This window comes from Chinchilla lanigera, unplaced genomic scaffold (assembly GCF_000276665.1).
Source record: "Chinchilla lanigera isolate Chin_1 unplaced genomic scaffold, ChiLan1.0 scaffold00176, whole genome shotgun sequence".
Lineage (NCBI taxonomy): Eukaryota > Metazoa > Chordata > Mammalia > Rodentia > Chinchillidae > Chinchilla > Chinchilla lanigera.
The window spans coordinates 356,379-370,311 of record NW_004955577.1 but is presented as its reverse complement, the minus strand read 5'-3'; the positions used below and the strand labels follow the sequence as shown (position 1 = coordinate 370,311).

The window sequence follows — 13,933 nt, the reverse complement described above, 5'->3', positions numbered from 1 at the left end:
TATTCATGCAGCTCTATGAGGAGATGGACACAAAACAATACATCTTTTCTTACACACAGAAGTGAGATGGCACTCTAAAGGTAGATCACTGGCCAGAGTTTTGAAATTACAAGAGCTACTCCAGAGATTTCTTTGAGAAAAACAGTTACCACTGGCAGCACATTTCAATGACGCAGCATGAACTGCAAAATTTGCATTCTCATGTGACATATTCAACCCACCCAACAAACTTAATGTGTCCACTCAGAGGAGAGGGGCAACTGTGTTCAAGTGAGCAGATAAAGTGGCTGCATTCAAAGCCAAACTGAAGAAAAGAAAGAAAGAAGGAAGGAAAAAATATATATGTATACACAAGGATAGCTGGGATGACTGTACTGCTGATGTCTATCAGTTTATTGAAAGGAACAGTTAATGCTTAAAATTTTTTGACCAATTTTGCATGCTTATATTTGCTAATCTGAACAACTAATTTGCAGACAACAATATGCAATATAACAACCATTGTTGAGTTCCTACCATCTTGTTTAGTGAAGCTCTGTAATATTTCTAATGGTTTTTATTACTTTTTATTCTCTTTAATTGTTTGATCAATCTTGCATTCTTACATCTGGTAATCTGAGCAACTTCATTGAAGATATAACAATATGTAATATAACAACCATTGTTAATTCTGATCATCTTGTTTTGAAATTCTGTATTGCTTTTGTTGTTTTGTTTTTGTCTTTGTTGTTATTTTGTTATTTTCTCTCTCTCTCTTTTTTGTTTTTTTTTTTGGTTTGTTCCTGGTACTGGGAATCGAACTCACGACCTTGCGCTTGCCAGGCAGGTGCTGTGCCGCTGAGCTAAATCCCCAGCCCCCTATTTTTTTTCTCTTTAAAATAAAAAAAGTCAAACTGAAGTTACGGGGCTGAGGCGTGAACATCGGGGTTTTTGACATGTTTCAGACATTAGCAGATGTAGGAGGCCAGACAGTGAGGATCAAGGCCTACCTGACCTCCTCCGCAAGCACAAAGGTGAAAGCGGCAAGCTGCGCTCCTTTGGTGGCATGCAGGCACAACGGCTCCTTGCGAGTTCCAGGGAAAAGTCAACACAGCCGAGACCCGGTTGTTTGCCTGAGCTTGTACTCTAGATAAAGGGAGACAGGTGCATCTTGTGCTGGTCTAATTGCTTGCTCCCCTGTCTGAGCAAGTAAAGGTGAGGTGAGCAAATGCTCAGGGCTCTTTGTCCACTAGAGGCAAGAGCCCCCAGCCCCTCTTTCTAAATTAATTCTGTGTCTTTTGTCTTTCTTCCTCATTCACCCCTTGGTCAGAGACAAACTCGAAGGCTGGTTTTCTACAAGCGGAGATTTTGAAAGAGACAGAGAGCTGGGACCTTCTTTCTCTCAGCTGGTACATGACCCCCTATCTCAGCCTGCAAGAGTTTGAGCGTTGTTTTCCAACCACTAAAGAACTGACTGGGAAGGAATGGTCTTGACCCATTTGTGAATCAGCCAGGTAGACTGACTTAGTCCGTGCTAAAAGAGGATCAGCTGCTTGAGATCGCAAATTATAACGGCCTTAAATGTATATTTGTGGCACATACCTATAAGCCCAGCACTTAGGAGGCTGGGGCAGGAGGATTGGTGCAAATTTGGGGTCAGCCTGGGCTACCTTGTGAGTTTAAGCCCAGCTTGAATTGAACTACACAGCCAAACTCTGTCTATAAATAAGTAAATAAATAAATAAATAGTTCATGCCAGGCAGGGTGCCACAGGCCTGTAAGCCCAGCACTCAAGAGGCTGAGGCAGGAGGATTGCCATGAGTTCGAGGCCAGCCTGGGCTACATAGGGAGTTCAAGGTTAACTTGAATTACATAGTAAGACCCTATCTCAAAAAAATTAGGAAAAAAAAGGTATGTTTGAGACAGCTTTGAATCTCCATAAATTCTGGATTAAAGCCCAGGTGGAATATCCTGAGTTTACTATAAAAGCACCAGAAGTTCTGCTTCCATTTCCAGCATCCCATCCTTGAAAAGCAGAGTTTTCTGCAGTGAGAGCAACCACAACAAGAGTATGCAGTGGCCCGGACACACGCAAGACACTTGGGGAGTCCCTGTCTCCCACCACCTCCAGATGGGGCCATCTAGTTGCAGGAAAACAAGCTCAGAGCTTCCCCCGCTTCTGTACTGTGGTGAGTTTGTAACCATCTCATCATGTATTACAATATAATAATAATAACACAGTGCACAATAAATGTGATGAGCTTCAATCATTTGAAACCACATCCCCCCAGCCCCATCCATGGAAAAACTGCCTTCCACAAAACTGACCTCTGATGCGAAAGCTTGGGGACCACTGCTTTAAGTCACCCCCCGAGGACTCACCATGCCTAGTACAATGCAAATGCTACGTGAATAATCACACCACACGGCCTAGAGAACCAGGACAAGAAAAGGTCTGCGCACTACAGTTGCAATTTTTTTTTCACTCTGTGGTTGGTGAGCTATGCAAATACAAAAACTGCAGATACAAAGGGCCAACTGTATGTCGGTAAAATTATTTTTTTACCTTTCTTTTCTATCTTCTCTTTGTTTTTCTGTTCTGTGGCTACCAAACAGGTTTTATTTTTCCTTTTCCCCCCACCATGCTGAGGATGGAATTCAGGGCCTCACACATGCTAGGTAAGTACTATAGCACTGGCTACACCCCCAGCACAGAATTTTACATTACAGATGGGACACACGATGTTTCCACAGGACGGGACCGGGAACCTGCAGCTCAGGTGCCCATGGGGTACAGAAAAACCTTAAAACATTCTCAGGCTAAAGGCTGACATATCTTAAACCCGGAGATTCTGAACCGAGAAGGAGAGCTACCACATAAGACAAATATATAATGTTGATGTTATTGTTAAAGAAAAATCCCTTGGAAACAGGAAACTGAAATGTACCAACAGAGCACAGTACAAAAAACAGACTGTTAGTTAACAAGGGTCAGCCTGACCTGTCCTTGAAACGTTCCAGTCTTTCTCAGCGGCAGGGCCCAGCCTGTCAGGAAGGGGAGGAGAAACGTCAGGAACACCCCGCACACATAAGCAGGTAACCTTCCCACCCACAGGCCGGGCCTGACATCTCTTGGCTCAGGCCTAAAACTCAGGCCTGGTTCCCATTATCTGTGGGCAGGCCAGTGATCCCGTCATTGCGGGAGGTCTGTGATGGGACACTGACCCTGAGGCCCCACAGCGTCCTTCTCACAAGTTCCTGGCCCACTACCCTCCAGGAAGCACCCACTCCCAAGCCAGGGCCTTTTCCATCTTCCATGTGCTGGGGTAGAAAACATGAATCATTGCCTTGACCTTGTGGGTCTACAGACTCTCATTACTATCAGTGCTGGGAGATTCCAAGGATTCCATCGATAGAACATCCTCCCTAGAGAGGGCCACAGGATAGCCCCAGGGGCGCCTGGCGATAACCTGTCCCGTGCTGGGTGGTCACAGCAAACATAGGAGCTGTACAATATGATCTGCCATCCGCCTGAGCAGATGCTACGCTTCAGTGAAAAGTTTACTAAAATAAGAAAACTAGCCTCCTCCGCCTTCTGCTGCCCACCCATCCTCACCAACTGTCCTGCCCACCCTCCAGCCCTCAAGGCCTGTGAACGTGCTTCCTTCAACCAGGAAACCTTCCCCCAGTGGTGTATTTCAGAAACTTCCCTCACAAACCCTCCCACCCGGTATTTCTAATATGCTGATCAGCACCGCCATCAGCACCCTGCTTGATACTGGGATGAAACCCAGGGTTTCACACTGACCTTCATACCCAGCCCTATTCATTTACTTAGACACGTTCTCACTAATTCTCAGGCGGGGCTCCAACTTGCCATCCTCCTGCCTCAGCCTCCCGAGGCTGGGATTACAGGGCTGATTCCAGAGAGCTTCCTGTCTACAGCCCAACATCTTCATAAGGATGTCAGCTCAGCACTAGCAGGCCCTTAATTGTCAAGCACAAGGCCCCTGGGAAACAGTGGCGGTATCCATGAAAAAATGAATCCACACACCCAAGAGTAATGAATAAAGAGAACAAATGAACTGGATTAGAGGCTACTTCTAGCAGAGATACTGTGTAGCTGAGGACTGACAGCTGGGCGTGGTGGTACACGCCTATAAGCCCAGCACTTGGGAGGCTGAGACGCAGGAGGATCACTGCGAGTTTGAGGCCAGCCAGGGATACGCAGTGAGACTCTGTCCCAAAAGAGGCGGGTGGGGAAAGCTGGTAAAAAGACAAATGAAGAATCTAAGAAACAGCCTGGATAGTCGGGAGAATGGGGAATGCAGGAACTGGGAGTCCAGGGAGATGCTGAGAAATGTAAACTCTCCAGCCCCTGACTCTGCTGTCGGCCCAGCCACGTTCCCAGACACCAGGCTCATCCTGCCATCCCAGTCCCACACCTCCCAGTCTCCCCCCTAGCAGGAAGCAGGCCCGCAGCCTCCCGAGGTTAGGGGTGGGGGAGCCCAGGGCTCTGCCCCGGGTTCTGCAGAGACAGGATGGGAGCACGGGCCCTGACGGTCCCCACACATGCGCAGGCTCTCAGTGTGCACACGGCGCGCTGCTCCTTCACACCTGCACACACTGGCACTCGCAGACACGCACTCCCTGCGCAACTCTGACCACACGGTCCTAGAAACGCAGCAGTGCCAACACCTCACGTGCAAAATGCCAGATACACACAATCCCAGAGACGCAGGTGCAAAACCCCAGATTCACGCAATCTCAGATTTCACACAATCTCAGAGACACAATGTCAAAAACACGAACTCTGAGACCCCATCTCTGAGATCATGCGACTCCCGTCTCCCCAGAGACACGCACAATGCTCGGGACTCATTTCAGAGACACACGTGCACACTCAACCCCCAAAGCTCCCCACTCTCTGACACGCTTATATACGCGCTTGAACACGCGCACGCGCACAACAGCCGCAGCCTCGCCTGGGTCGCCCACCCCGTTGTCTGGTAACGATGGCCCCGCCCACTAGGCGTTGGAGGCGGTCTTCCCCATCGCTCTCGGATGTCAGCCGCCGCCCAGGACGATCAGTACCTTTCTATAGTTGATATTGCCCAGGCCTCCACAGCAGTCGGGCCCCGACGCAGTGCTACTCATGGCCTCGGCTCCCTGGCCCGCAGCTCCTTTCCCCCGGCAGGCCGCCACAGGAGGGACCACGCGGGGGGGCCTCGCGCAGTCACTCACCCCTGGAGTCGGCCCCATCGCGCTGGGGAAGCGCTACCGGCCGGGCCGCTTTTCCGGTGACCCCGATTCCTTTAGCCTTCTGGGAAGTGTAGTTCCGGATCCCCGTCTTGCTTGATTTCTCGGTGACCCGAGAGGTGACACGAGAACTACAAGCCCCAGGGTCAGTCGCGTGGGGGAGCCTGCAGGTTCTGAGACAGCCAGGCCGTGGTGTCCCTCTGGTCCTCGGGCCCTGCACCCGAACTCCCAAATGGCCTGGCCACCCTGTCTTTGACTCGAGGCAGTGGGACTAGAAGCCACCGGCCGCGCACCCTAGGTATAAATAAGGAACTTCCCGGGCAGCTCTCTCCCACCATCACCCTCTCCCGCAGTCGCGGACTTTGGCGGGCCGTGCCCCCTCTGAGATTCGCGTTGCAGGCGATGCAGGCGGGCACAGTAGCTGCTCCTCCAGGCGCTGTACCGGCTCCTCCAAGGCCCCTTGGCTGTTTTTGCTCAGCCACAGACTCCTGTTCCGCTCTCTCGTTTCTTCGTTCAGTCCCACGTTTGCTCCCTGGTGTTTTCTGAACGTATCTGCGCGCTAATATTGCGGAGAGCGACGCAAGATCCCAGTCCTGTCCCCAAATGAAGAAACAAAACGAAGGATCACAATGCGGATCAGTAATTCTGCATTTTAAATTCCTCGGAACTCAGGACGATAGTAGGGAGGAACTGCATTGCGTGTTGCTTGAGGAAGTTTATTCTTGGTCTAAAGTCCTAGAGCACGGTTTATTCTTATCTATATGAGCGGGTCCTGGTGGTGCTGGCCTATAATCCCAGCACCATGGGAGACTGAGGCAGGACGATTACCACAAATTCGAAGCCGGTCTGGACTACATATTGAGTTAAACCCCAGCCTAAACTACATAGTGAGACCCTGTCTCAAAGAAATAACCACAAAAACAATTCTTATTAACGCAGCTGATCACCCAACTATCTCAGGCCCTGTCCCTAGCTGCCACATATTCATAAGCTAACTATCGAAAGTGTCTTTTACATAACCATGCCTGTTTCCTATCTTGGAGAACTGCTTTTGTAGCCAGGTATTAGATACATGGGGAAGGAGAGTTTGCTCCGTTCCCCAGCCAGCAGGGGACCGGGCAGGACTTTTTCAACCTCACCTTCCCGATTCCGCTTGACCCAAGGTCAAGCCCTTGTTCCACAGCGCATCCGCTGAGCGGCCTTTGCCCTCAGTTCTGTGCTGACTGCTTTACAAATTGATCACAACCTTCCAGCATTGCCTAGCTGGAGCGGGCACACTGGAACTGCCCCACGAGGAAAGCAAAGCTTTTGTGAGTAGGAGGGGAAGAGGGGCTGAAGGGAGGGTAGGGGCGTGTGGGGGGGTAAGATATATCATGTACAGGTACAAATGAATTCATCCCTATGATGAATCTGATCATTACGTATATCTTTTTTTTTTTGAACATCTGAAATGTACTGATAAATTAGAGACTTTCAAAAAAAAAAAGCACTGGCCACCCACAGGTCTGGGTACATAGGGCTGAAGGGCTGGTTCTCTAAACGACCAATCACAAAGATCAGGAACCGTGCCCTGCTCAGGATCTCAAGCAGGCCTGCTGGGGTGCAAGCCATTTCTGGGGAGCCTCTAGCAGCAGGGCTTCTGAGAAACGTCTCCCTCACCCCTACCACATGTCCACTGAAGCCCCAGTCTCCGGACCCACCCGGAAATTCTTGTTTGTTTGAACCATGAAAAAGAATTTCTATGTCTTTGCCTTATCTGGGAATAAAGGAAGGTAACCGTTTAGATGTCACTTCAGGACTGATGCAACCCATCCTGCTCCACCCCCAGCACTCTCCCTCAGTGAAAGCAAACACCTTGCTTGGAAGCGAGACTTGCAGCTTGAATGTGGTTGGAGTAATTCAGATCAAAAGCCCGATGCGGATATTTTCAGGCAGAAGTCTTTGCCTGGGTCTTTTGGATTTCTCCCCAACAAGACAGGGTCCCGCCATCTAGTAGTTCAGGCTGGTCTTGAACTCAGTCTTGTAGCCCACGCTGGCACACACTTGCATCAATCCTCCTGCTTCCTAGCAGAAGCCTTCTGCATGCTGGGATTACAGGCTCGGGCCCTCTGAAGGCTTTCGAAGAGATCAGTCAGGTCAGGCTTCCACACGTTTCTGCCTCAGCCTCCCTAGCAAATGAAAAAGCCACATCTACTTACATGCCCCAAGTAATGGGAGGCTCGCGACCTCAGGGGTGGCCTTCTCCACTCCTGGACAGGAGTTTTGTTGTTTTTTTTTTTTTTTTTTTTGAGTCAAGGCCTCACTATGTAGTTCAGGCTGGCCTTGAACTCACTATATAGCTCAGGCTGGCTTGGAACTCACAATGACCCTCCTGCCTCAGCCTCCCAAGTGCTGGGATTACAGCTGTGCGCCACTACACCCAGCTCTTAGGCAGTGTTATCTATCCCTGAAGCCCAATTACCCAGTGACCTTTCCTGAAGTTTTAACAAACAGCTCTCCTTTCTTCCCTTGGGGTTTTCTCTCTGCCCCTTGATAGCTCTTCAGAAAGAAGCCACTCATCAGGGAGCAACCCTGATGTCTCCTCTCCCACCAGCGGTTCGCCTTCACTGCTGCGCTGCCCCTGGGCACTGGCTCCAGCCGCCTGTGCTCTCTCAGTAGGCACTAAAATGGGCTTTTATTGCTGCATCAACATTTGCTGATTGAGTGATTTGGGGTAAGACGTAAAGCTTTCCCTACTGTGAATCTATTCTCCATCCTTGAAATAGGTATCCTAATGGCTCCCAGTGTCCCTGGCCAGGAGCCGGTGGGCAGACTTAGCCGGAGCCAGGGTGGGAGCTGGGCGGGACAGAGGTGAGTTCCCTCCCTGTTCTCTCCTTCCACAGGCTGAGGAGGAAGCCCCCGCTTCAGTGACTTCCTTCGTGCTGACAGCAGGGGGAGGAGTGAGGCCGCCTGAGCCCCATTTTCCACTGCGCCAGCCATCCCCATTCCCAGCTGTATTTCTCCCAAAAACCCTCACTGCCATCTAGCAAATCTATTTATTTTCCTGTTTGCTTTGTGTAACATCAGCCCCTTCAACACCCCAGTAGTTGAGCTTTGTGAGCGTGGGAGTTTTTATCTGTGTGTACACAGCGCCTTCCTGGGCCTGCGGGTCAATGCCTCGATGAACAAGAGTCAGGTGGCCCTGGACAAGTTATTTTTCTGGGCCTCAGTGACCCTATCGGTGGAGAGCAGGATGGAGTCTGCCACGCAAACAAGAGATCGAACTCACTTTTTTTTTTGAGACAGGGTCTCACTATGCAGCCCAGGCTGACCTTGAACTTGAAGCAATCCTCCTGCTTCAGCTTCCAATGTGCTGGGATTACAGGCATGCGCCACCATGCTTGGCTCAAACCTGCTTCTCGCCCGCTGAGGTCCTTGCCACCACTTCCTGGTTGTCCGATGTGGGGAAGATGACTTGCCCTCTTTGAGTCTGAGAGTGGAAGAGAAAATCCTAGCCACGAAGCAGTAGCTGATATGTTTGAGGCCCTGCCGACTGCAGTTCCTGAGCTCTGCCCTCCAGGCTGGCTGCTTCCTTCAGGCCTCACAGCAGCCCGGGCAGAGCAAGGGTGTTGCTCTGGCTTCCCGGAGGAGGAAGCTGACTGCATGGAAGGGACCCGTCCACCCTCACAGCGGAGTGAGCGGCAGGGACTCAGTCCGGCCTCCCCAGGACTTTAGGATCCTGTGAGAGGCCTGGTCCGTATTTGGTGCTCAGAACCCGCCTTGTTTCTTCCCTTCTCTCCTGCCTTTCCCTGCGTCCACCCTCAAGCTCAAGTTTCATCTTTAAGGATGAAGGCAAAACATGATTCCTCACTGTACTTTCCAGATCCTCTTGCTCTCTGAGGCAGCCTCCCTTCAGCCATCCAGGCCCCTGCTCCGTTCCTCCCAGCCACAGTCTTTGTACCTCCTGTTGCTCTGCCAGCACCGCCCTCCCCTTCTCTTTTCAGAGGGCAAGCCAGTGTCTGCTTTGCCAGCCAACATCCCTCCATGTCCCTGGAACACACCTACTTGGAACCCATCAAATAGTTGCTGAACAAATGAATGATTGGGGCCAAAGTTGACTTCAGTTCAGTGGAATTATCCTTCATAAATACAGGTGGTGGCAGGCATGCTGACACTTACCTGTAATCCCAGTACTCTTGGAGGCTGAGTACCACCTGGGCAATTTAGTGAGACCTTACCTCAAAATTTTAAAAGAGTGGGAATGTAGCTCTGTGGTAGAGCACCCTCGGGTTCAATCCCCTAGTACCCAAAAAAGAAAAAAAGTTATCCCGGGCATGGTGGTACGTGCCTACAATCCCAGCCCTCAGAAGGCTGAGCTAGGAGGATTCCCACAAGTTTAAGGCCAGCCTGAACTACATAGCAAGACCCTGTCTCAAAAAAAAAAAATTAATTAAAATATAAAATGTGGACAGAATAAAGATACTTTCAAGCACACAGAGCCTAAGAGCAGCCCCAACCAGAAGAGAAAGTCCCTGGGAGTTTCTTCAGGCAGCAATAGATACTTGTAACAGGACAGCTATTCTGCGGACTCTGAATATTTCATTTTGGTAAAGAGGAGGCAGAAAAAGCCCATAACATTGGAGGCAACTTGAACAACGCTTTTGACGCCTGCAAGCTTCCTCCCACAGCTGCGGGGTGCACCTTTGTTTCAGGTGCACACGGATCATTGCCAAAGCAGACCCTGTCCTGGGGCACAGCTGGTCGGGTCAGAGTGCCAAGGGCCGAGATCACGTGGTTTCCTCTCTCAGACTGTGGAACAAAGCTAGAAAACAAGAAGGTAATTATAACTGCGTGTGTAATTGTGTGTGTTCGTGTATATGTGCGTTTCCGTGTGTGTTACTGGGGATCGAACCCAGGGCCTTCACCTGAACTGCTTTATCCCCAGCCCTTGTAAATTATTTTTATTTTGAGACAGGGTCTCCCTAAGCCACTAAATTGAATGCTGATGATAGATAGATAGATAGATAGATAGATAGGTAGATAGATAGATGATAGATAGATAGATGATAGATAGGCAGGCAGACAGATAGGCCAAGCATTTGATATGCATCATTCCATTTATAACTTCCAACAATCTGTTTTACAGAGCAGAAAACTATTAAGCGTTAGCAGGAAGCACTGAAGCCAGGACCCCAGTCTCAGTCAGCCCGACTCTACAGCCCATCCTGCTCACCGCTGCACGTGCCTGGCCACGTACCGGCCACGTCCCAAGTTTCTGGTTAAGGCTGGGCAATCAGATTCTTGCTCAGCAAAATATTCACCACCCCACACCCTTTCCCTGTTGCTGTGAGCAACACATACTGACCTTGACTAGTAGAATGAGAATGAACAAGACGTACACTGCAGCCTCGGGGGGCTGGTGTAGTGTGGTGCAGCTTCTGGCCCTGAGGATCTGCCATGCAAGCGCCATACGAGGTGGACACGGGCTACCCCTACAGCCTGCACCCAGGACAAGCGCAGAGCCACCCCGCCCAGCCCAAACTAGATGAGCCAGTCGACCTCAAACTACAGACCCTGAGCACAAATGTAAATGTAAGTTGCTGTCAGCCGCTGAGGCCAGGGTCTTTGTTACACAGCCTCATTGGGGTGACGTCTGGCTAATACAACTGTTCCCGGCTCTAGGACCAGTGTGACCACTTACTAACTGTGCAAGCTTGGGTAGGTTACTTCACTTCAGCAGACCTTTGTCTCCCCACTCTATAATGGTACAATAATAGTATTGATTTTGTAGGCCCCTCATGGGGATCAAAGGTGATAATGCAGTGCCGACCCTGGAGAGTATTTCTGTAAATGCTAGTTATTCATCCACTGTCACCAGCACGGCTGTCGTTATCAGTAGCTGTGACCCTCAGGATCCAGTTGGAAGCTCACACCTTTACTCAATGATTCTGACAGTCCAAGGTCAGTGAATGGGAGGGAGGCTGGGGTGTAGCTCAGAAGGTAGACAGCTCTTGCCCAATATGCTCCAAACTTGGTTTTTGTCCCTAGCGTGGCAAAAACAAAACAAAACAAAAAGAAAAAACTGACCCATGAATGGGAAGGGAGTTAGCTAAGAGGGCAGCTCCCCAAGTGCCTCTGCCAAGTGCCAGAGCTGCTCCCTGGCCTCTGACTCATGCGGGGCTGGCCCCACCCACCTCAGTGAGCGTCTGCAGAGGGCACTTGGGCACCAGATGGCCAAGTACCTCGTGGGAAGGCAGGTCAGGTCAAAGTGACCCACTGGCCAAGAGGGACTCGAAGCTGCCCCTGCCCTCCTGATGGGCGTCACCCCCGTCAGCCCAGGATTTATGTAACCAGCACTTTAGCAGCCCCTGAGCGTGAGGGTGTGCGGCTTGGTGTTTGGGCCTGCGCGTCAACACGTGACTCTTTCAGTGTGTCTCTGTGTGTGCGTGTGTGCGTCTCCTTGGGGTGTGTGAGTTTCCCTATGTACCTGTGTGTTAATGTGCGTACTGCAGGGTGTTGCAGGGTGTGTGTCTTTCCACCCGTCGTTGTGAGTCTGTTTCTCAGTGTCTGCATGAGGGGGTGTGACTCTTTCAGTACGTGTGTGTGTGCCTGAATGTGTTATTTCAGTGCCGAAGGGATGAGGGTGGGTGTGAGTCTGTGTGTGTTTCTGTGTGTGTGAGTGTGCCTGTGTGTCGGGCAGTGGCTGTATGTGTGTCCCTAGCCTCAGCATTGCTGTTTAGGGACTACTGGGAGCTGAACTCACCGCTGTGCCCCCTCCGTCCCCTGCGGCTGATACACCGAGTCCAGCCCAGCTCCACTACCCGCCTACTGAGGCCCTGGGAGGGGTCCCCTCAGTGGGACCCGATTATCATTGTTTTATTTACGTGATGTACTGCATACTGCTTCCCGTGTGGCTGTCTCGAGGGTTACAGGCAGCACACCCTTGTGTCGGGCCTGGGCAGGGGGCCTCTGCTGACCCCAGGAGAAGAGAGGACCCTGCTCAGAAGCAGCGAGAGGGAGGTACAGGCTGGTGAATGGGAAGGGGTTGGGGGGGGGCAGCGAGGCCCAGCTTCCCGGCCTGTAGGGGGCGCCACCAGTTACTTCCTGTTTTGTTTTGTTCTGTTCTTTTACTGTATCAGACCTAAATATTACAGCACATTTTTTTTGAGCACGTTTAAATTTACAGAAAAATTTAATGTTAAACACAGAGAATATGCTGAAATGTTTTCATGGAGAGCTGGGGACGTAGCTCTGGGATAAAGCACTTGCCTGGCACATGCAACGCCCTGGGTTTCATCCTCAGCACCTAAAAAAAAAAAAAAAAAAGAGGTAAACTTCACATTACATAAAAGTCACCGTATAATTTTTTACATTGAAAATTGTATGTTTTAAAGTGTAAATTCAGTGGTTATTAACAAAACCACAGTGTGTGTGACCAATCACAGGAAGCCAGATCCTGACGCCTCAAGGAACCAGCCCGTCACTCCTTGGTCTGTGGTCCTTTGCACCCTTTAATGAAAGGATTGAGGGCTGAGGATTTAGCTCAGCGGCACAACGTCTGCCCAGCAAGCACAAGGTCATGAGTTCGATTCCCGGTACCGGAAAAAAAAAAAAAAAACCACAAAAAAGAATTCAGTCAGCACACATAAGTAGTGGTGCCGAAGTACAGGTGGAATTTATTGTGAAGTAGATAGAGACAGAGTCTCACCCGCAGGTGAGGAGTGTCACAAAGACCTCCTCCCTGAAAGCGGGTTTGGGTGCTTTCTTGTGTATGTAAGTCACTCCTCGGATGCAGGACACTATGATGATTATCACTGGGGTTTGCTCATTTTGGGACAGGATTTCTGCTATGTAGTTTACACTGGCCTTGAACTCTCTGAGGCTGGCCTTGAACTTGTGGTACTCTTCCCGTCTCAGTCTCCCAAGTGCTAGAATAGCAGGCGTGCGCCACCGTGCCTCACCGATTATCATTGTTTTATTTACGTGATGTACTGCATATGCTTATTGATATTTCTCATAGGCCCTAAGGGCTCACTCTGGAATGTAGACATCTCAAAAATGTCTTCCTTGTTCAAGTGGTCAGGACTCCGTCTGGGACCTAATCAAATAACAATCTCAATCAGGTCTCAGCCCAAGGAGAGAGGGTCTTTCTGATAGCACCGGATATAGGCCGTGACACCCAGGGATGCCTGAAAATAGATGGCCTTGTGGACAGGAATCAGGCAAATATGCACAATGTGTAACCTTAAGACACCACTGTGCTCGGTGGGGTCTCTTTACATCTGAGACCTAACAGGCTATTATAAAAGTATTACACATTGAAGTCTATTTCTTTACTTAACTGACAAAGTGTGTTATTTTGTTTTTGGAGGTTTTTATTTGGGTTTTTTCTTTTTTTTTTTTCTTGAGACAGGATCTCTCTATGCGGTTCAGGCTGGCCTTGAACTCATTTTGTAGCCCAGTCTGGCCTCAAATTCAAAGTGATCCTCCTGCCTCAGCCTCCCAAGTGCTGAGTTTACCGGTGTGTGCCACCACACTCCACTTTCTTTTTTTTAGATAAGGTCTTACTATGTAGATCAGGCTGTCCTTGAACTCATGGCAATCCTCCTGCCTCAGCCTCCCAGAGTGCTGAGATTGTAGGTCTGTGCCATCAGACCCAGCCGTCTTCTGCCTTTTTGATTCCAGCCGTCCTCCTAGATGTGAAGCGTGTCTCACT

At 50.1% G+C, this 13,933-nt stretch overlaps 1 protein-coding gene and 1 long non-coding RNA gene across 5 annotated transcripts in view; one reads left to right on the top strand and one right to left on the bottom strand.

Annotated features, from left to right (window-relative positions):
• Pemt (phosphatidylethanolamine N-methyltransferase) overlaps nucleotides 1-5,281 on the bottom strand; it is a 78,108-nt gene extending 72,827 nt beyond the window's left edge. For 2 of the 3 annotated variants that reach the window (XM_013509631.1, XM_005413970.2), the window contains exons 1-2: nucleotides 5,074-5,162; nucleotides 2,981-3,024 (exon numbers count right to left, since the gene is read on the bottom strand). Coding sequence is in view for 1 of the 3 variants with exons in the window: in XM_005413968.2 (XP_005414025.1) it covers nucleotides 5,074-5,241 (168 nt within the window). In the remaining 2 variants the exon portion in view is untranslated. Of the gene's footprint in view, nucleotides 1-2,980; nucleotides 3,025-5,073 lie in introns of all 3 variants that reach the window. The other variant, XM_005413968.2, reaches the window with a different exon arrangement.
• A 1-nt stretch (nucleotide 5,282) lies between these two features.
• LOC102018040 lies at nucleotides 5,283-11,588 on the top strand. Of its 2 annotated transcripts, none has more exons than XR_001232463.1 (3): nucleotides 5,283-5,536; nucleotides 9,930-10,054; nucleotides 10,364-11,588. It is a non-coding gene; the product is annotated as an uncharacterized LOC102018040 (long non-coding RNA). The 2 variants fall into 2 exon arrangements; XR_265079.1 differs by lacking the exon at nucleotides 5,283-5,536 and adding an exon at nucleotides 5,640-6,548.
• Nucleotides 11,589-13,933: the final 2,345 nt, after the last annotated feature.